Here is a 21,203-nt window from a genome sequence, read left to right as displayed (position 1 = left end):
AACCATAAGTAAAAATCAAAGATTAAAAATAATTTCAGTACTTCTGTAGAAGTTAAGAGTATACTTTTTTTGGGCAAAGTCTTATACTTAGTGGCTTGTACAGAGAATTCGTAAAAATTTGTATTAAATTATCGTATTTCAGTCAAATAGTGATCAATGAGTTTATTCAAGACTAGAATTTTGTAAGGAGAAAAAAGCAGTGAAGATAATCTTGGAGGGGTGTTCTTTTTTTTGAAATATGCCTAAGGCCTCCATTGACTCAGAGGATGGCTTTTTGTTAGGAATTGTAATGTATTTGTTATGAAAATGTCTGCTTGGATAGCAGTAATTAGTCTGTAATTTTCAAATTGATGTAAGTGCATAGGAACCTGATGATAATTTTAAATATTTACATTAAATGGCTTGGTTTTCTCCCATTGATTTCTGACAGAGTAGATTGTGCTTAATGTTTTTGAACATCAAAGACACATTTATATAAGTACCTAAACATTGACCCCTTAACCGCTATTTTGGAATTTATTATGCCTCATCAGAGGAAAAAAGTCAAATATATGTTTAGATATTTTTTTTCCTTGAAAGAATATCAGTGCATGGAGTAGGAGTTAGTCAGCTGTCTCTATTAAATAGACGGAAGCCTAATCCTTCACTGGCATAAGTCTAGTGATTAAAAAAACAGTTTCTGATAGAACATCTTAAGAAAGTCAGGAGTCCAGAAGCTGACTTGAAATGTTTTCGTGCTGCTTCAGCAATGCTTTCAATAGGGAAAAATTGCTGGACAAGAGGAAAAATGGCGCTGACTACACAAAAAGCTTTTGCATGCACAAACTAAACATGAACTGTCAGGCTTGTAACCTCCATGCGGTTTTCATCTACTGAAGACTCATATTTTAAAATATCCTGACAATACTCACTGAATGGCATTTATATTTGGCATTGATATTTTGTTTGAGGATACTGCCACATGGACAGAAAGAGGTCACAAAAGCTTACACGTCCGTTACTTGTTACCTTAGTTAGAATTTTCCCATTTAGATGAAGTCTTTTCTCCCATACTTTATATACACTTATAACAATAATTTATTAAACCCAGAAAGAAGTAATTTTCCTTTACAAACCAAATCCAGTATATGTGTCTATGCTATACGTGGCTATCACATTGCATATTAGATCAGGTTGTATTTCAGTGTAGTAAACCAGGAGAGACTTGTCTGCTACATGCTTTACTTATTTGATTTGTTCTAAACAATGTTGCCTGGAGAAAGGATGAAAAAAATGTTCAAACACCGGATCCGTCACAACCGATTCTGTAAGAAAAATTTCTCTGAGCGCCTTGTTGCAGCACAAAGGAGGAGCAGTTTTAAAGAAGGGAATTCTTTGCAATAGAATTCAGTTTTCCACGTCTGAGTTTAAAAAAAGCCTCTTCTTCTTTTATTCATGTGTAGCATTCATTGCTTCGTGATTGAATAGCAGCATCTTAGGAACTTGGAGCGAGTTGTCTATACACATTTACAGGCGTTTCTTACCCACCTGGAACAATCTTGACTGTTATTCTCCCTTTGCTTATTAAACATAATAGATTATAACCTAAGTAGCAGCTATGAAATTTCATCCGTTGTGTGAACATGGGTATTTGCTGTAGTGAGAGTCACTAACATACAGACCTGGTTGAATTGTTTTTAAGAAGCAAATACACTCGCTAGCAGGTGTTTGGAAATAACTATTGACAAATGTGTTTCAGTATTTCCATCATCTGGAAAAATCTTGCAGAATTTGAAGACTGAGAGACAGAAAGTATTGTTTCAAATCATTTGTGAACATTGTTTGACTGCTTTTAATAACAGATTAATGCTCCCAACAAGAAAAATGCTCCCATCTAAAAAGAAAGCTATATGTATGCTGTTATGCAGCCTCCCTTTATTTTTGAAAAAAATAAAATCTAATGGATTTTAGAGACCTTTCTTTTCTTGGGAATATATTCTTACTATATTTTGAGTCTTCCAGACATTTAAAACTGATTAACCAAAACTGCCATTTCCTTCCCTTACTTAATCTGACTCCTCTATTGAGCAAAAGGTTTAACTTGTATTTCCCCAACCTTTAAGCAAGCAGTTTGATGTGTCAGTCGAGACGTTTTCTGTCCTGAACTCTGCTGAATCTTACCAAGTGTACTTACGCAGCGATCAGCAGCGACACAGGGCCTTACCGTAAGCCCACGCTGACAGCCAGTGTTAATTGAGTCTCGCCACGACTCCGCAGCCTTGGGATCGGCATCGCGCAGCCCACACTGCGGCGCCGCAATGTGCCTTCGCCTGGTAAGGGAAGAGCACGTACTTCGTGGGCTTGGGAATGTCACCTCCCTGTGTCCTCCTCAAGTTTCCTTCTCCAGGAAACCATAATCAGAGGATTTTGTATGTCCCTGCTGGGTTACTCCTTCCCAAGCGAGGCTGCGTTGCCACTGCCACGCGGTGCTCGGGGTGCGAGCAGTCCGGCCCGTTAACTGGCGCTAACAGCGGTGAATGTGGCGAGCCTGGGCCTGGGCCTGGGCCTGGGCCTGCCAAGGGGGAGAGGTGACTCCATGCCCGTGCCTGGGAAGGCCCCTGTCCCGGCCCGTGCTGTGCCGGAGCTGAGCTGGCTGTCACCGGCCTGCTGTACCGGTGAGAGGCCGTTTCCCAGTCGCCCGCAGAGCTTGGCCTGTCCCCGCCAGCAGGCAATGCAGAGCCCCATGCTGCCTCCCCTGCCACCTCCCCTGGCTGGGCCCTCACCTAGGAAGGGCATCCACCTCCAGCCTCTTACTGGGGTCTCTCCTGCCTGCGCCCGCAGGCTGCCTCCCTGGTTCTTTCTCCAGGCAAAGAGAGCCGAACCCGACCCCTGCCTACTTTTGGGTTTTTTTTTCAAGCTGGAGGAGTTGATGCCACGGGGGCTCGGACCTGTGTATGTTCTGCTTTGAAACAGAAGGCGTGCTTTCTTTTAACTCCTTGGGCCTGAGGCTTGCAAGGATGCTACGTAATTTAAAGATCCTGGAATGCAAGGAAGGCTTCTGGCTTCTAAAATAACTCTCTGTAAGTAAAGCTGCCTGCCTGGTTGGTCTTAAGATCATAGACAACTGTCTCTTGCACCTTACAGGCTCTGTCAGGAGCCTGTGAATTTAGAGACAGTCACTTCAAAAATGTTTGAGGAAACAAAGCAATAGTTCTAGATTCTAGTGTCTGTACTTACTTTAGAGCTTGAAAAGTTAAATGAAATTAACCCATTAGCCCAGAAAAAGCAAAGCCGTAGTAGTGGATGAAGAATTGAAATCACAAGAGTAATGTATTTCAGTATCTGTAATTGTATGTATTGCACCTGCTGCACGTTAATCCATGTTAACTGGGTGTGAGGAAGTTTCTTATATTCTTCCTGAGAGGAAACTCTCACCCTTCTGGCTTTTTTCAGCTTTTAGTGATGGGGAATAATCCAGAATTGAGGAGACTGAATTGATGGCACTGACTGTACAGGGAAGCCTGAAATGCACGGTACAATTCATAGGGGAGAAACAGCCAGTCGCACAGCTGAGATGCCATAAGCAAACTCACACTGAAGGAAGACCCTTCAGAACTGTTCCGGCAAGTGGGGAATTCGAAGGTCTTAAACTCTGCAACACCAGCAAATCTTAAACTGTAAACCCTGCTAGAAGTTATAGATAAGTCATGTCTGGTGGCGTGGAGGGGGACACTATATCACTGACCTTGGAAAGTGCAGCCTGATAAACACAAAGAAGGAAAATCGCTTGCTAGTAAAAGCAAATGTCCTATTTCCTGTTTCAGGTCAGGAAAAAAGGTGAAAGCCCAGTTAACTGAAACTCAGTGCTTCTGGCAGAGTAAAATGTGCAAACAGGCTCTGAGCAGGTGGGTTGGACTAGGTGATTTCTAGAGATCCCTTCCAACCTTAATGATTTTGTGATTACGTGCACTTACCTGCTCTTACCTGCTGTATTACCTGTCATGGAGAGCATTTCTGAAACAAAAGTATTTGTTTTCGCTTTTAGGGAACTATCTCATTCTATACGCTTGGTATAACACAAGTTGAGCATTTCATATTGTTGTATATTGAATCATTTGGGGATTTTCTTTCTATGGAGTGTAAACAGAGTTGCAAGTGATGCCAATGCAGTACCAGATCCTTAAATTTTTGCTCATTGTTATTCAGATAAAGCACTCATTCACTTAAAATTGGCAACTGTATGCCCCATTACAATAGCACGTCCTTAATCATCGGGGGCCATCTCCATGTTAGAGTAAATTATTAGACTTTCACTGAACCAAAGCAGAACTAAATCAACTTAGATTATCTGAAAATAAAGCCCTGACTCATAACCTTGAATATGAGTGTTTTGTTTTTTTTTTTTAAATTATACACACTGAAATACATACAAAGGAAGAGAAAAACACTGGATTCAGCCACCATTAAGTTCACCACTTGATCCATGCGCAATAAGAGTTTTGGGCTCAAATTTTATGGCTTGCAAGTTAGAACTGATATCTTTTCTTACATGACAATGCGCAAAATGACACTGACTAGAGAATACATTAGAGAGATGCATGGTCTTAGATATGTTAGATGTTAGGCAAGGAGAGAAAAAAAAAAATTGACTGAATTACCAATCTTGAATTATTTGCCCAACACCAAGTTCCAATGGTCTGCTTTTCTGACACTGTGCTAAACACAAGGTATTTGTCTCTGAGTAATTTGGAAATACGACAGTGAAACTGAACTGGCTTATAAAGGCACAAAGTTTTTCCACTATCATTTACACTAACGGATTTGCCTCTATTAACTCATCATTTTTGATTGAAATGCAGTAGCTGAAAATAGCAATATGCTCCATCTTGGTGTCTCTTTTCCTAAAATAAATTGGTGCAGCAAGATGGAATTAGTAGCAGCGGCAGGCTGACAGTTGGAAAAAAGCAGGGAAGGCTATACATCCATTCGAAATGGCCCTTAATAGCACACATTTGTGTGCCTTAGACAATAGTGAGGCTACTCCCTAGAATAACTTTGAGTGTTCCCTGGCAAAAAGTCAGACTCAGTCTTGCACTCCTTGCTCTTTATGGTCAACTGAAGAAGTTTGAATGACGATAGCGAGATTTTTACTGTATGAGATTTAATTGAGTACAGCAGCTTGAAGCTGTCCCTGCTGCATATTCCTTAATCAGTGTGTATGCAGCTCCCTTTGAAAGTTCAATTTAAACATGAGCTCCGTGGTTGGAAGAAGTAAAGAATATGTGTTTGAGAGTGTGAATAAAGGATATAGAATGTGAGCCAGAAAGAAGAATTTGGCCTTGAGTAATGAGTATTCTTAGAGCATCCAGACATGAAAAGATGTGTAGGAAGATTATATACCATCAGATGATTGAGTGGCATCAGCTCCAAAAGAAATTAGAAAGAGAAATTCTGAATCAGTATTTTGTAGGTCAACTGTGCATCTTGCTGTTTTCATGCAGCTGTAAACATTAAAATGAGGGCTCCAGCTAGTCATCTGTTTCCTTAATGTTTTAATAGATTGTCTTGTCCATTTTGTAGCTCATTTATTGACCGAGCAAATTGAGTGTAAATGTTGTATGATGTGGTACTGCTTCTTTCTTTGCTGTAGTTTTTTTTTCATTAAGTAATGAGCAAGCTCAGCAGTTTAATAAGGATTGAGACCTGTTTTGGCCATTTACTATGTGAGAGTCAGAATTGTCCTTTTTTATTGACCTGGAGCTCTTGTGATTTACTTTTTTAATAAACAGTGAAAACATTGGTAGAGGCTAGTTGTTTCCAAGTATATTAATTTCTTCACTGTACCTGGTTTCAGAGTTTAATTATACACTTTAATGTTCCCATTGAGATCCAATATCAAATGACAGGTTTCACAATGAAGAGTAGAACTAAATGTATTTACCATTGCAAGGAATGCTCCAGCCTTGTAAATCAGCATGATAAAATACAAAAAGCTGAGTTTCTTTAGAATATTTCAGTTACACAGGTATTGTTTACCAAACTTATTTGGAAGTACCATAGCTAGAGAACAAAAAAATCATAAAGAGCATTTTGCTGCTTCTACTGCATAGTTGCAAGATGCCTGAATTTTAACTTTTACAATCATAAATGACCCTTGCAATGCTATACGTATGAAAACTTGTAAAAATATAAAATCGCATGTATTAAACTGCTTCTGTTTGTCCATTTGGTGAATACTATTGTACTATGACCTGGAAAATTATCAACTGAAACATGATTGTTACAGCCAGAAACACTGGAGAAGGTTTTGGTAAAAGGGAATGATTTTATGACCTACCACCTCTCACTTTATCAGTGATGAATGCCGATGATGTTCATGCTAGTATAACTTTGAGATGATAAAGACTAGGCAGTTTAATTTGCACCTTACAGTTCAATGATGGTTAAAAATACCCAGGTTTTCAACCTCAGGATTCAGCAGGTCTTCAGAACGGCCTTCAATTTTTTTTTCCTAATTTGAACTTTAACTATTTGAATAAAATTATTTCAAAGGGAAGTAAGTGTGCATCAACAGTAAGATCAATTACATTCTCAGGACAAAATACTTAGGTTAAAAAGCCTTGTTTATGAAATATCACTACAATATACAGGTAAGCTCAGAGATTTTCTGGTTGGAAAAAACCCCCAACTTGTTTTTTAAGCAATTTAATAATTTGAATTAGGCAGAGAAACACGTTGCCATGGAAGCTGTATTTTTTCTGGGCCTCAATCTCCTATCTCCCCTATGAACAGAGTTCTTCAAAAAGACTGCATCTCATACCATGCATTGTAATTGGCTTTCTGGAGTCACAAAACAGAGTAGATTATGGAAGGAATAGTTTCTGTCTGAGCTGAAGATTATCTTGAATTGCAGTTTTACCTCAGTTCTCTCTGGTACTGTTAGTAGTCTGCTATAGGAGCATAGAATTCACTATGGTCTAATTTGTAAACTGTGATTAGGATGTGTAGGCCTAAAGCTGAATTGCAAAGTATGCTATAAACATGTTCATTGTCTCATTTATCCAATTTATAGTATAAGCATAGCATATTTGAAAATATTGCCATTTGGTTTTTAAATGAAGTTGTTTTTTCAAAAGCTGAAGAATTAATTAAAGAAAATTTACTTGAAAATCTCATGTTACATTAGATCTGGGAGAAAAAAAAATCATCAACCATAGTGTTAAGTGCTTGAAAAATCGTCCTGGTTATACACACCCTTAAGACAATAATTTTGTGGCATATTTGGATGCTTAGTCTGAGTTCATAAGTCTTACTTTCCTTCAAATGTTTTAGTGTTTTCTTCTGTGTATGCTGTAACTAATGCCTTGCTGGACCTCCAGATTTTCCCCGAGAACCTGCTTTTATCTTACATGATACAAACCAGAAGTTAGGTGTAACTGCAGAGCACTGCACTGTTGCATACACTCAGCACAAAATGTTTATCTTAAGCAACAATTACCTTGTGTAGCAATGTAGTTTAATAGCTACACAAATTAGAGAAAGAACCCAATTGTCCTACTGAAAAAAAAAAGCGGGGACGAGGGGGGGAGTTTTAGCCATGGTCATTAGATTACATTACTTCATATTGTTTTCCTTCCTTTTTGTTTTTCTTCTACTGCTTATTCATTTCACTTGTTGCATTTGTTTCTTATTGGACATTAAATTATCCCAGACAAAGAACCACATGTTTACAGACATTTGTACAAGAGCTAACAAAATGAGTAGTAGTATACTGGCATTAAAATAACAACAGTGATAATAATAATAGGAAAAAATGCCTGTGCTTTGAAATTCAGAGAAAACTTGAAAAGTACCAAGTGCTGTTGGCATATCTTCCGTGGATATTGCACTCAGAACTTGGCAAAGCATTTTCACCACCTTAGGGAATACTTCCTCACAGATTTATTTTCGGAGTTTCTGGAAGGTATATAAAATACAAGAATAAAATTTGTGCCTTTTACAGAATTGAGTTAAAAATACACCTTGATAAAACCTTCTTTGCTACTATGATACTGCATTGCCATATATACATTATAGCTAATGTAAAGAAAAGCAAGAAAAAAATTCCAGACCTCATAGCAAATGGATTTTTTCTTTTTCAAATACTGACATCACTTAGGGTTGGATTAAGTGACAGATACCGACAGGATTTAGATTCAGTGCAGTGGGAGCTAAGCAGGCAACAGAAACTTAAAACTGATTTTCCTTCACCCTATGCTTCTAGAATATGAAGAAGTACACATTAATGTATATGCAAGATACATCTGTATCTGTATGAGGTTTTGGTTTGTTTTGTTTTTTTTCACCTTCATGGCAGATGCATTGCCTTTTGAAAAAGAGAGTAAAGGCAGCGTCAGTTTTGCTGCAGCAGATTTCAAACCACTGAGTTGCCCACGTCTTTACGGCTGGACTGTAGTGCCTGAAGGCAATGTTCAAACACGGTACCTTTGGCTCTCTGCCTCATGGTAAGAAAACATAAAAGAGGAGACAATCTTATGACTGCTGTGCTGGGACATGGCTTCCTCACTTTCCTGGTGCAATGAGATGTACTAACGCCTCTCTGACATGAGCTCAGCTAACTTAGTGCCACTGAGATTCGAGCTGCAAAGACTCCAGTGGCAAATTCGACATGCTATCATGTTAACAGTAGATTAGAAAAAGTAGATTAGGGTCTTCTGAAGTAATATCCATGTATGTAATTTATCATGAGTAATAACAAAATCAGACTTTGGTTTTGGTATGATTTTGAGCCTTATCTCTTGCTTTGTTAGGAGAAAACCTCATTTTTGCTGTTAAAATATGTAAATAATACACTGTTTATGTGCTTATATTTGTCATAATGATGTTTTAGTACCCGTGACTAATAGCTACAACAAATGAAACTACACATGTGGAATACTTTGGCCCAGCCAGAGATGCTCTGATGCATCTCGGATGTTTTCAGAGGATAGATGCCCATTGCATGGTTAATGCTATTTGTTACTATAGTATTAGTACATCAGACATAAGGTTGACATTATGGAGTAAGAAAAGAATGCTACAAGTGAAGACTTTTCCCTAAAAATCGTTTAATCTAAACAGAAGATTTAAGCAGATGAAATAGAGGTAATGGAGGAGAGGTAATGGAGTGAGAAAATTTCACCTAAGGTCGCTGTGGATCAGTAGTACAGAACTTTTGTATTTTTAATCCAGTGAAATATTCTGTACCAGCTTTTTAGAGTCGATCATTCAGTTATCAGTAGGGATTTAAAAACGTGTATATGTTAAATTTGCAATTAATAATGTTGATTTTGTTTGCTGTATGGTAGGCATTTTTCTGGAAAGTACTTTGCTGTTCTGCTTTGTTCTGATCAGTGTTATTTTACCGTGTCTGATAGCAGGGATTTTTCGGTAATTCCAGGCAGTACCTCGAGCAAAGTAGCTAAGCAGCTGTGCAGAAGTCTTGGTCTTGAGTCTCTGTGAATGAGCACTTCTTCATCCTTCAGATGCTGACATTGAGGATAGTTATATTTCTCTCACCAGAAAGGGAGGAAATAGATAAGTTCTGGAGCTTGAGTCTGATTTGAAGTTGTTTCTTTATAATTAATTAATAAATTATTTTGGAGAACCAAATAAAATAGCTTTATATAGATTTGATTCCCTGACCAAATTTTACCAAATCCTGAATGTGGCTGAAAGTACAGGACAAAAGCATAGGTAGGAAGACCTGTGAATGGTGACTTATTTTCATTTGAGATTTGGGAATGGAGTCACATTTGTCACCCAATTTCCTGATGATATTTTTAAGGCTTTCTGACTTTATTATTTTTTAGAGGAAAATTGAATGTGGTGATGCCATTAACTAATGAAATGGGTTTGATGTGGCATCTCAGACATCTACTGGAATAAAGCCTAACACATCTTCCTAGCCAGCTGAAAGTGGTGTTATATTTTTAAGATGTCAACAGTGTTATCCAGTCCACCCATATCGTCAGAAATGCAATAGGGGAGAAATGAAATTGAAAGCAATATCAGAGTTGTACTTCCTATGTAAATGTAATTTAAAAAAAAAAAAAAAAAAGTCAGTTTCTCCCCCCCCCCCCGCATTTTCTCCTCCTCTATCTTTCCTTTTCTCTCACTTTTATTTTGCACTTTATCTTTTTTGAAAAAAATTTTCCCCCATTCCAGCAGTAGCCCTTGAGAACAGTCAGACTTCACTGAATGCAGGTGAACATACTGTATCTGATGGCTTAGGTCTCTTTCCTACTAATGCTGGTAGTTGAGTGGCTAACGATGAGAAAAATTATATATTTACACTGCAATTATAGGAATTATATGATTTACTCTCTAAATACCATTCCACATCATGGTAATTATCATGATATTAAATAGCTGAGTGTCATCATAGAAGGAACACAAGTCATTACCACAGTTCTACATATGATAACTCTTAAACATAATTGCTATGTAATCTTTAGGTGATTGAATTATCATGCAGACCCATGTGCATGCTGCCAGCACAGCTATGCAGAAAAAAAAAAAAAAAAGCTGCTTAATCAAAGATTACTGCTGTTTCTTTTTTTAATTGAATGATTTTCAAAACATGGCAATTCAGGGCCAGGTTTTGGAAAAAATCTGCTACTTCTACTCGGCTTTGTTAAAGTGTGTGATGTGAATTTGCTTCAATGAATGATGCGAAGAACACACATGCATAGCTGCAAGAATGGCGTAGGTACAAAAGGGATACTTCCCTTTTCATAGGCAGCATGTTGTGAATCCACAAACCCACGGAAGTCGAGTCATTGTCCCAATCAGCCCTGGATCAGATGCCTGACTGTTAGGGTAACTTTTGCAGATGTTACAAAGTGGTACCAGCTGGCCTTAGGGGAAAGATGATATACCCCATGTAGGGGTTCCTATAACCATTGGAAAGTAAATTTAACAAATGTCAGTGGAAGAGAATCTCTGACATTTTATATGGAATCATATTTTTATGATGTATATTTGTTATGAAGGTTGCTTAAGTGGTAATGTCCATCAGTTTTCTTTCATGTGTAGCATTTGTTCAAGGCAGTGTATGTAGATTCAAAAGAGTATAATCTATATAGCGAATTTGCTTTACATAGAAGTATGATTTTTGTGATAACAGAGTGACTTTCATGTAGATATTTTTTCTATAAAAAATTTAATGCTTTTCTAAAAGTTCTTTTCTAAAAGTACAAACAGAAATCTCAAGAAGGCATTTCTTGGATCTCTTGACAGCTTGTAAGGCAAGCAAAAACAACGGATTGATATAATCTCTGTTACAGTCTCTTTTCTAACCATTTTCTTTGTTTCTTCAAAACAAATTCCGGAAGTAATGTATTTACTTGAGTCATGAGCTTATACAAGATAACGCCACCTCTGAAATCAGATACTGTTGCTTCTGAATACAGACTCAAAATGTGAACCAGGGTGGCCTCATTTCTGAGAGCAACATCTGCATCTATGCCTGCAAAAATGTGTCCTCCTTGCATGCTGATAACTTTTTAATGGATTTCTTGCACCGCAAATACAACATGCCATTCTGATACTAATTTTGAGCTGATTCACATTCCTGGAATTTGTCACTCAAAAGAACCAGGTCAGGCTGAGAGTTGTACTTGCACTTGGAGCTTAATAAGTATTTATTATTGGAATGTGTATTGTAAGGTATGTTTTATAAAGAAAAGTGGTATTTCTAATATATATTTCTGCATTCTGATATACATGAGATGTATATTATATACTAGTAAATATGGGCTATTGCAGTCAATTCGTAATGCTCATGTTTTATGTACTGAATAAAATTTCTTCACCATTTAGTTGGCATAAGCAATAAGAGGGTCAAAGTTTATCATTTCATCAAAAGTCTTTGCAGGTTTAGGAAGATTTGGGCATAGGTTCAACTTATATGTTTCCAATCTGCTTCATTGCAGACTTCAACTGCTAACAACAAATCCAACACCTTTGGATGCGAGTGTCTTAGTTCGTTGTCCGATCAGAAGCAGAGATGAACAGAGACTGCATGATTACTGTGCAAATAACACCTCTGTCTACCTGCCTCTCTTCTTTCTAATGGCAAGAAGAGTCTAGAGCAGGTGCTTCCAGTTATGTGATGCAAGTAATGGCAGGAATGGAAGGTGTACGTGGCACAGGTTATTTCTAACCCAGTAATTCGGGGTGAGATAATGCTACAGAAGACTCAGCATATGGTTCTATAGAATTTGAAGAAGTAGTTGGAACTAAAAATTCAGAAATCTAAAATTCTTCCCTTTGACCTCCTTTCCACAGACTTGGTAATAGGTCAACGTGATCCATGAAAAAGTCTACGCATTAAGAAAAATGTATAAATCTTTGCCACTGGAAAGAGCCTTCAAATCTTTCAGTGACTATTACCCATCTGTTTGATGACAGTCAGCTGCTACCGATTTGAATATGTCAAAAAACTTGTGTGAAACAGAAACACATTACATATGCCTATTAATCTTCTAGAAAGGAGAGGGTGTCCCGATCCAATGCGGGGGGAGGTTTCGATACGATCCCAAGGACGAGATTAAGGCGCTGGAATCGGTCAGATGTCGTACAACCTTTCACTTTTATTTGAGGGGAGAAGAGGATGGGGGGCGGGGGGGGCGGGGAAGCCTTGAGGGTGCAGGAATGGAAGGAGCGGTCTCGTGCGCGCCGCCGCCGCCCGCGCCGCGGGCCACGTGCGCTCCTTATGTAGGGGCTCCCACGCATGCGCGGATCACAAATGCGTACGTGCGGTTCGCCACGGACGCGCTGCCCCCGCCTCGGCTCTTCTCGCGCCTTTAGTCCCTGCGCAGGCGCACGAGGCTGTTTTTCTCAGAACTGTGGAGCAGAGGGTCTTTTCGAAGCGCGGCGCTGGATGGCGCTACAGCGGCAACGTCGAGGCAAAACCCCATTTTCCTATCGGTCCTTTACAGAGGGACAACATCTTATGGAGGCATGAGGAAACTTGCATTATAGAGTCTGCATCCTCAATCTTCTAGATCTCTTTGACTCCCATAGGAAGAATTTTGTGGAGTCTTTGGCTGTTGTGAGTAGAGAAAGAAAGTTTTATTTCTATGACTTTTTTCTGATCTAACTTGTAAAGGTAGACAGAGTGATTAGACTTACTTTCCAGGTTTAACACAGGTTTTTTTGACATGCTTAATGCTCCTTCCATTAATACTAGTGGCCTTTGTATCTGAGCCAAATATGTGAGTATGAGTGAATACGAGATCATGTCTTACATTTGGATCTCGGGCAGACTCTGAAATACATACGCTTGATGCTAGTTTGCAGGAAACATTACTTATCTTTAAAACTCTTAAGCCTAAATAGCAGCAGCAGCATTGTGAAGGTAAAATCACAAGCTCTGATGATCCATGCTGCCTGAGAGCCATAATTTTATCTTTAGTATAAATTACGTGGACCTGTAGGTCAGCAACTGTCCACTGTCACGTTTCCCCCATATCAGTCTTAGGAACCATAAGCATAGTTTCTGCAAAGTAGCAAAGTTCTTAACTTCTGCAATTTGTAATAATCCCTAGAGAGTCAACAGTTTGTGTCAACTGAGGATAATGACCATATTGTGATCATACATACAGATTTATTAAAGATATACAGAGGCCAAATGGTTGTATCAACCAGAAACAGATACCACATCATCAGCATGCAGAGAATCATTGTGTCAGCAAAACAAATGACCTGGAAGTAGTGGAGAGCTATTTATTATACTAGTGATTTGTGGGGAAAATCCACAATGATGGAAACATAATGTGTTGGTCTTTATATTTGAAAACTCGCTATGCTAAGTGATGTAAGTATGTATGAATAGGCATTTAATCAACATGACTGCAGGCCTCAGTCTCAACTGGGTGTGTTTTAGTTAATGAATACAAGATGGCTTGTGGATTTTTTGACTAAACAAGGAAATGGAAATCATTTGTGAAATATTGGTTGTGGGTTTACATACTTTTGTCTAGAAAATAAATGCTAAACCTCATGAAGCTTGATTGAATGATCTTCTTCAGCACTCAAATAGCTGTTATATCACTGTGAAAAGTACTTCTGGAAATTATAGAATGTGAAAAAGCAAGCTATACAGATGCTATACATAAACAGTTCTTTGATAGCAGTTGAGGACGCAGCAGTAGTAAAAATTGACTCAGCAGACCATTTTGATGGTTCCTAAATTCCCAAGACAGGGATGGGTGTGCACATTTATTTAGGCTCTTCTCTGAATCAGGGTATAAAATACTATTTCAGAGATTAGTTGAAAGTAAGCACTTTTTAAATGTGGGTTTGACATACGTTGTAAGAACAAAGGCGACAGGTTTTAGCATAATCGGCTACTGTAGGCCATATAAATTCAAACTGAAATATATGCAGTTATTTAGGCATAGTGTACAAAGTGTTTTAATGGAGTTTTAAAGGATTCTTCTGTGTTAATTACACAACGGGAGTGGGTTTGTTCCTGTGTTTTAGAGGGAGACTGAAAGATTTAAACTAATTCCCACCATAATAGCAAAAACAAGTTAGGAATTTTAAAAAGTTCAAGCAGTCACTGAAGAGCAGCCCACAGAAGTAGGCAAAAATGGTTGAAGAATATAAGATAAAATGCCATCCTTCATTTCATTCAGAATGTGAAATGACTGGTATGAATAAGGTATGCCAATAAGAAGTGTGAATGTTTTTGAAGAATATGGGTGGGAAATACTTTTTTCTTTCAAAAAATGAACAGTTTTGTATTAATTCCTTTTTAAGAATTTTGCTTAGTGACCATTTAAATTGTCAGTTGTGAATACTGAGGATGAAATGCTCATGAAAATAAGGCACTGGTGATTGATCATAGGTTAAGCAGTTTACAAAGGGGATTTCTTAAACAAATCTGTATAAATTTTTACAGATCAGTATTTGTTTACTGTCTTTTACTGAGCTCTGCTTAAAAGACAAAATTCAATACTCCGCAGAAGTATGTCTGTTGAATGGAATCAAGTTCTGCAGCTATTTTTACTGTGGATCTAGCCTCCAGAAAATTGTGGAAAATTGTGGCTCATTCTTTAGATTAGAGATTAAGTTATGAAAATGAGACAACATGAAATTTTGTAGTGTCATTATGCAATATTTATATGAATATTGGATTGACTCTAAGTGATAATGATTGCATCCCTCAATTTTCTTCCCAGAGTTTGAATAAAACCAAACCTGGAACAAAAATTAGCCCAAATGACAGAACTTTTTTTTTATTCTTATAATTAGTTGAGGTCACAACTTACCCAAGATTTGTATATAAAACTGAACTAGACAAGGCTTATGCCTATGGTTTACGTACAGTTTGAGGAGTCTTTTAAAATTGCTAGGCAATTTCTTTGGGCGCATGTTTTACTATTTACAGTTTTCACAGATATCTATACTGGATTTTAAAGAGGCATCAAATGAATTACTAATGACCACTTGAAGTTTGTCTTTCATTTTCAACTATAATTAGGAAAGTGTGCATGGCAGCAACTGTATTTGAGAGAAACCAAAAGATGTTGAGTACAGTTGTAGTATTTTTCTGCCTGAATCTGCTTTTTTTTTATATGCTATGGATTAAATATGTGTCCTGCCTCATTCCTACTTTTTATGGTATTAAATTATGGTCAAGAGAAAATGTATTTACAATGCATATCACACTTGCACATTTTTTATTCTCTTCAGGTACAATCTACATATGGCATGTCTGTTTTTCCAGTGGCCACAGGAATATATAATCGCTCATCAACAATGTTATTTGCTTTTTCCTTTAGGGGCTGATGTTATCAATTTTGATGGCCATGTAGTGTTACCATACAGATTCAGGAACAAGAAAATGAAAACATTGAAGGATGTCATCTCTCTGAAATTTAAGACCTCTGAAAGCGAAGGTGTAATCTTCCACGGAGAAGGACAGCAAGGAGACTATATCACCTTGGAACTGAAGAAAGCCAAACTTGTTCTAAATTTAAATTTAGGTATGCTTTGATTGTTTAGTTTTCTGTACTTTTTAACCCTCCCACAAAAATTTTAGAGCAAATATTACATCTTTTTTCCCCAGTAGTATGGTAAGCCACATTATTTATTCAGATCATTTGGTGAAAATGTTGTTCATTCCCTTTCTATATGTTTTGGTTTTTTTTTTTTTCTGTTCCATTCCTTCCTTTTTACTCTGTGTGAGATACCATGAAAATAAGATCATACAGAAAAACGGGATCAGCAATATATTGTCATTAGAAACTTGCCACAAACAAAAAAAGCCTTGCTAGAATTGTATTTGGGCTCAGCTGTGACTTTGTGTGAGAGAAGGACACTGTCATCAGTGCTAGAGGAATAGCTGGGAAGCCACAGGCCACATGAAGTTGAGGTTCAGCAGCCTTCCTAGAATCTGAGACGTAGGACTAGGAAAGGAAAGAAGACATCAGTTTATCAGGCAATCTTATGATGGAATCCTGTATGTGTTACTCTAGTTCCAGCCTCCTTTTTCCTTCCAGTGAAAGACTACAGGCTCATGAGTGACCAGATTTATAAAGTACATTGTTATGAAAAACCCCACATCTATCTGGTTTCGTTTTTATTTTCCCTTCAAACAAAAGTGTTTTCGAAAAAGATTTCATGTAACTTTTCTTAGTTCTCTTACAGACATGTGAAGAGTAAATTATTCTGTTCATTATTTACATTGAATAGTAATTATTTCCACTAGCATTTTCTCCTGCTCTTTTTCTAAAGATCAACATGAGCAGATGAGGAGGAGGAAAGCACATCTTCCTACAGCAGTTATCTATTTTTACCAATTTTAATTGCAATACTAACCCATTCATTTCCAGTTTCTCCGTATTCTTCAGTTCCATCTGTCTTTATAAGCTATTATAACTTCCATGTATGTGCTTGGTGGGGATGTTCTTAAATCACTAGGCTGATAAATGGGAACAGGCCCTGTGACACACACTCACTTAATAAACAGAAGTAATGGTTTATGGTGTTATTCTTCCTCTGCCTGAGAGTATTGTCTTTGTGCCAGAGTCAGTGGAAAAGGATGTTTAGTTTGCCTGGTGAAATCCAGTGACTTAGGTTCAAAGATTGTGGCGGGGGGAGGATGGGGAGATGGTGGTGGATTTAGGTCTCGCTTTGCACTGAACTTGACTTTGCCTTGAAGAAACTGAGGCTCATGAACATGCATGGAATTTTTTTTTTTTTAACCAACAGCTGTTGAAGGATCAGTGGCCTTCAGCAAAAAGGCAGTATGGCCATTTGTAGGGGAGTAATGTCTTAAGGCACAGAAGTGTGATTTGCCAGAATGTGTTACCAACATGCACAAGCCTTAATGTCTGAGTTGCAGGCAAGCTTGATGGTAAGGAATTCTCAGCTCCAGAAATGCTTTAGGTCCTCATGTATTCAGAACATGGAAGATTGCACTGAGTTATTGGGCAGTGCAGCAATTTTTTAAACTTACTGCTGAATTAGTCATTTGCTGCTTCAGTTGAGATCCATGCTATCAACCTTGCTGGCTTAGCTATGTCAGTCAGATTGCAGTGAGACGTGATCGCTGACTAGCATAGCCGCACTGGCAAAAGCCCCTGGAAAACACAGCAGAGAATTGCAAGACTGTACTCCTGCTAGTAGTTTGACTTCCAGAATAGGAAGGTTGTTGCAGGGGAAAGACCTAAAGAAGCTATGTTAGCGGAAGACATTTTTTGCTGCTGTTAGCTCAATCTGCATTTAGCCTTTTCCTATAGGCTCGCTGGTATAGCTATACTGGTAGAGCCTACAAAGTGTAGAACTCGGACTGAAAAGGCTTTTTGCTACCCAAGTCTGTTATCAGGCACCATGTCTTCCTAACAGTGATAAATCAGTACAGTTCCAGGGAGGCTCAGGACCTGGCCCAAAGATGACAGCTTTTCATTTCTGTAATGTGGGGATGAAAACACAGAAAACCCCTAGTTGAAAACTTTACAACTGAAAGTTGGTATTGCTTCTCTGGTTCACCTCCAAATAACTACTATTACAAATAACTACTTATACAGTTCACTGATCAGATACTTGCTGTATTTGGTCTAACTATTTGCATTTATGGCAGCAGCTCTGCACTGGGCAGATCTTTGTTTCATAGCGGACTGACTTCCTCCAGCTTATTGTGTGTCTGGTATGATTCAGGTGAAATATTGACAGAGCAAGGGGAAAATGTTTGCCTAACTGGTATGAGGTGAGAATTGCTGTTGTTTCTGTTCTCATTTTAGGCAGCAACCAGCTTGGTTCTATTTATGGCCACACATCCGTGATGACAGGCAGCCTCTTGGACGATCACCACTGGCACTCCATCATCATAGAGCGCCACGGGAGAAACATCAATCTCACCCTGGACAGACACATGCAGCACTTCAGAACCAATGGAGAATTTGATTACCTGGACCTGGATTATGAGGTAAACAGTGAAACTTTTTTGTTTTCATTCAAATTTGCTTTATAAAGATAAGTCCAATAAGAAGAGAAAAGAAAATTAACATAATTTAAGAAGTTTTGGTACTTTTTTGTACATTTGTTTTAATTTTTTTTCCCCTGACATTTCCTGGAATTTTCTTCCCTACACTGTTCTTAAGTGTAAATTAAACTCTTTCTTAGTGTAAATTAGCTCTTTCTTAGTCTACCAGATCCCATCTGGTGTAAGAGTCATCTCAGCCTTTTGTTTTAAAATGGGAGATCTTTGTTATTCAGCAAGCTAAGCGTACACTACTTTTAAAATCTCTAAAGGCAGCTGCTGTAAGCGGGAAGTAGATTAAAACAAAAAAATCGTACAGTCCGTTATTCCATTCAGGTGATAATTTTGCACTTGAATCAGAAAGCCTCAGTCTGTGCTGACAATTAGTATTTATTTTTAGCAAAGCAAGCAGAGTAGAACCTTTTTACTAATATGGATCTTGATCTTTCTTGTCGTAGGTAGGTAGGTACTTCCTTGTATTTTCACAAATATGCCATCAATAACTTCTTTATATAAAGAAGCAATAAAGAGTTAGGAAAGTTCTAAGAAAACTTTTGTTTCATCGGTCAGGTTAATGCACAGGAGTGTTGGTAATAACTAAACACGGATTTGTTTGATTACATTCTGGCTTCTGCTAGTATGAAGTTGTTCAGTTTCTCTAAATTGTTACATGAACTTCAGCATGTTGGTTATTACAAATTTTGTATAATGATTTTCTTGCACTCTTTAGTGTTCCTAGTGAGAATGAACGTGATTGGCTGAGCGAAATACATGTATTTCCATCCTTGCAACTTTTTAAGCAGTGAGTGGGAATAAAAATGACATAATGCAGAAAAGGTTGAATTAACTTGTGTATTGATATTTTTACAAACAATCTTTTGATCAAGAATAGGATATGAATGTTTGAAAAAATTACTTACGATTGTAAATATCACCAAATCAAATATTTACTTATATTCCAACAAATATTTATAAGTGCCTTCTTTGGTAGCTGTTATACTGAGAAAATAATAAGCAAATTTGCCTGTACCTCTATTACTCATCAAGCACTGAAGACTGAATTGAGCTACTGAAAACTCACATAAATAGATTTTATTAAAGATTTTCACGTGAGTGAACTACAGAAAAAGTTAGGCTGAATGCTATAAGCCAGGGCTGGGCAGTTCACTCACTCACTCACTCACTCACTCACTCACGTACGTAAAACTATGTAGCATGTTTACATAATAAATATATTGCATACAATAAATTTACCTCTAGTAAGAGTAGAATCCAGGAGATTCACCATCTTCTCTTCTCTGACATTAGAGACCTCCCTGGCAGTTCGCAAAGATACACTTCAGTCTCCACGTACATGGATCCCCTTGTGTTTAATGGAACTTATTTGAGTGTGTGTAGATACATGTTTCTGTGGTTCATATAAATGCAAGAGCCTTAACCTTTTCTCCTTCCTTTCCTCTCAATTACCTCACTGGTTTAGGGAATCAGTCATCACAGTCTAAATTTAAATGCGTTGCCCTTGTGATAAATTAATCACAGTGGATAAACCCGAAAGAATCAAAACTATTTTTCATAGAAAAAAATAGTTCCTAGGTTAATCTCTTTCAGAAAAGTGAAGTAGGTACAAAAGAGGAATAAACATTAGTTCTGATTGCATTTTCAAGGTAAAAAAGAAAAATCCTATGAGTCCCTCTTAACTCACTGTCGTGGTATGTGTTTTTTGCAATTTTTCTTTTTTTCTTCAAAATGCTTTCCTTTCCATTTTCTCTTGTCCAAACACATGACTAACATGCAAAAGAATGTTTGACAGCCATTAAAATATTACAGTCACATTCTTCAGTTCATGTAAAGTACCATATCTTCTCTAAAGTCAAGTAACGTCAATTTATAGTACCTGAGGATCTGTCCCACAAAACGCTTTTACATAGCTGTTTTGTGCTATTTGTAAAGATTTTGGTTTTCAGCTGTGTAGCTTTAGTTCTTCTTATATGACAAGTCAAAGCCTCCTCTTTGGGATAGAAAGTGATACCTTACATGCTTTTAAAATGGAAAATGTGTCCCTACAGCTGTGTTTTCTTGCTCTCAGTAATAACAAATGGAATTAACAATGAATGATATTTAAAAGCTTGGCTCTGCCAAATCTCAGCAGCAGACTATGAGTAGACATTTTTGTGAGCATTTGTGGGGCAGGGAAGCTAGGTGTCATTACTATTTATGCCATCATCTATTGGATATAAATACTTAACGTAGATTGCAGGGACTAATCTCATGAGTCCCTTGTTCTTCACATTTGGGCTGCAAAACATGAATGAAACATGTAGCATTTATTCACTTCCAAACATTTCAGAAAAGACCCTGATGCAGCAGAGACCCTTATGAGAGTCTTTATGGAGTGACAGGGAGAGACTTCATAAGAAGTGAACATTTTTAGTTTGTAAAATATCTGGTTTTCTTTGGTTTTTAGCACTAGAGATTCTGGATAACCCAGTGGTTTAGGGTAATGAAATTCAGCATTAAGAGAAAAACAATTCCTGTTTGACCTTGATGGCTGAGTCTTTGCGATGGTTGTCTTTATCTTCTCTATGGAGCTGATTTGGTCTGCTAAGTCATGTGATAACTCCTCATTGACTCTAACGACATGATAAAAGCGTATTCTCAGTACTGGAAGGTGCTTCTGTCTGTCAGGGGA

General features: G+C 37.8%; 1 protein-coding gene across 1 annotated transcript in view; it reads left to right on the top strand.

Moving 5' to 3' along the window:
• Nucleotides 1–21,203, top strand: part of CNTNAP2 (contactin associated protein 2) — a gene marked incomplete at both ends in the record, with an annotated part of 1,183,012 nt that overhangs the window by 551,625 nt on the left and 610,184 nt on the right. Inside the window, 2 exons of the mRNA XM_082307127.1 lie at nt 15,813–16,016; nt 18,276–18,460. Of these exons, the coding sequence (XP_082163253.1) occupies nt 15,813–16,016; nt 18,276–18,460 (389 nt within the window). The remainder of the gene's footprint in view (nt 1–15,812; nt 16,017–18,275; nt 18,461–21,203) is intronic.

The sequence above is a fragment of the Platalea leucorodia genome (assembly GCF_965183815.1).
Source record: "Platalea leucorodia genome assembly, chromosome: 1".
NCBI lineage: Eukaryota > Metazoa > Chordata > Aves > Pelecaniformes > Threskiornithidae > Platalea > Platalea leucorodia.
The sequence above is the reverse complement of the archived record's forward strand: the minus strand, read 5'-3'. Positions and strand labels throughout refer to the sequence as shown.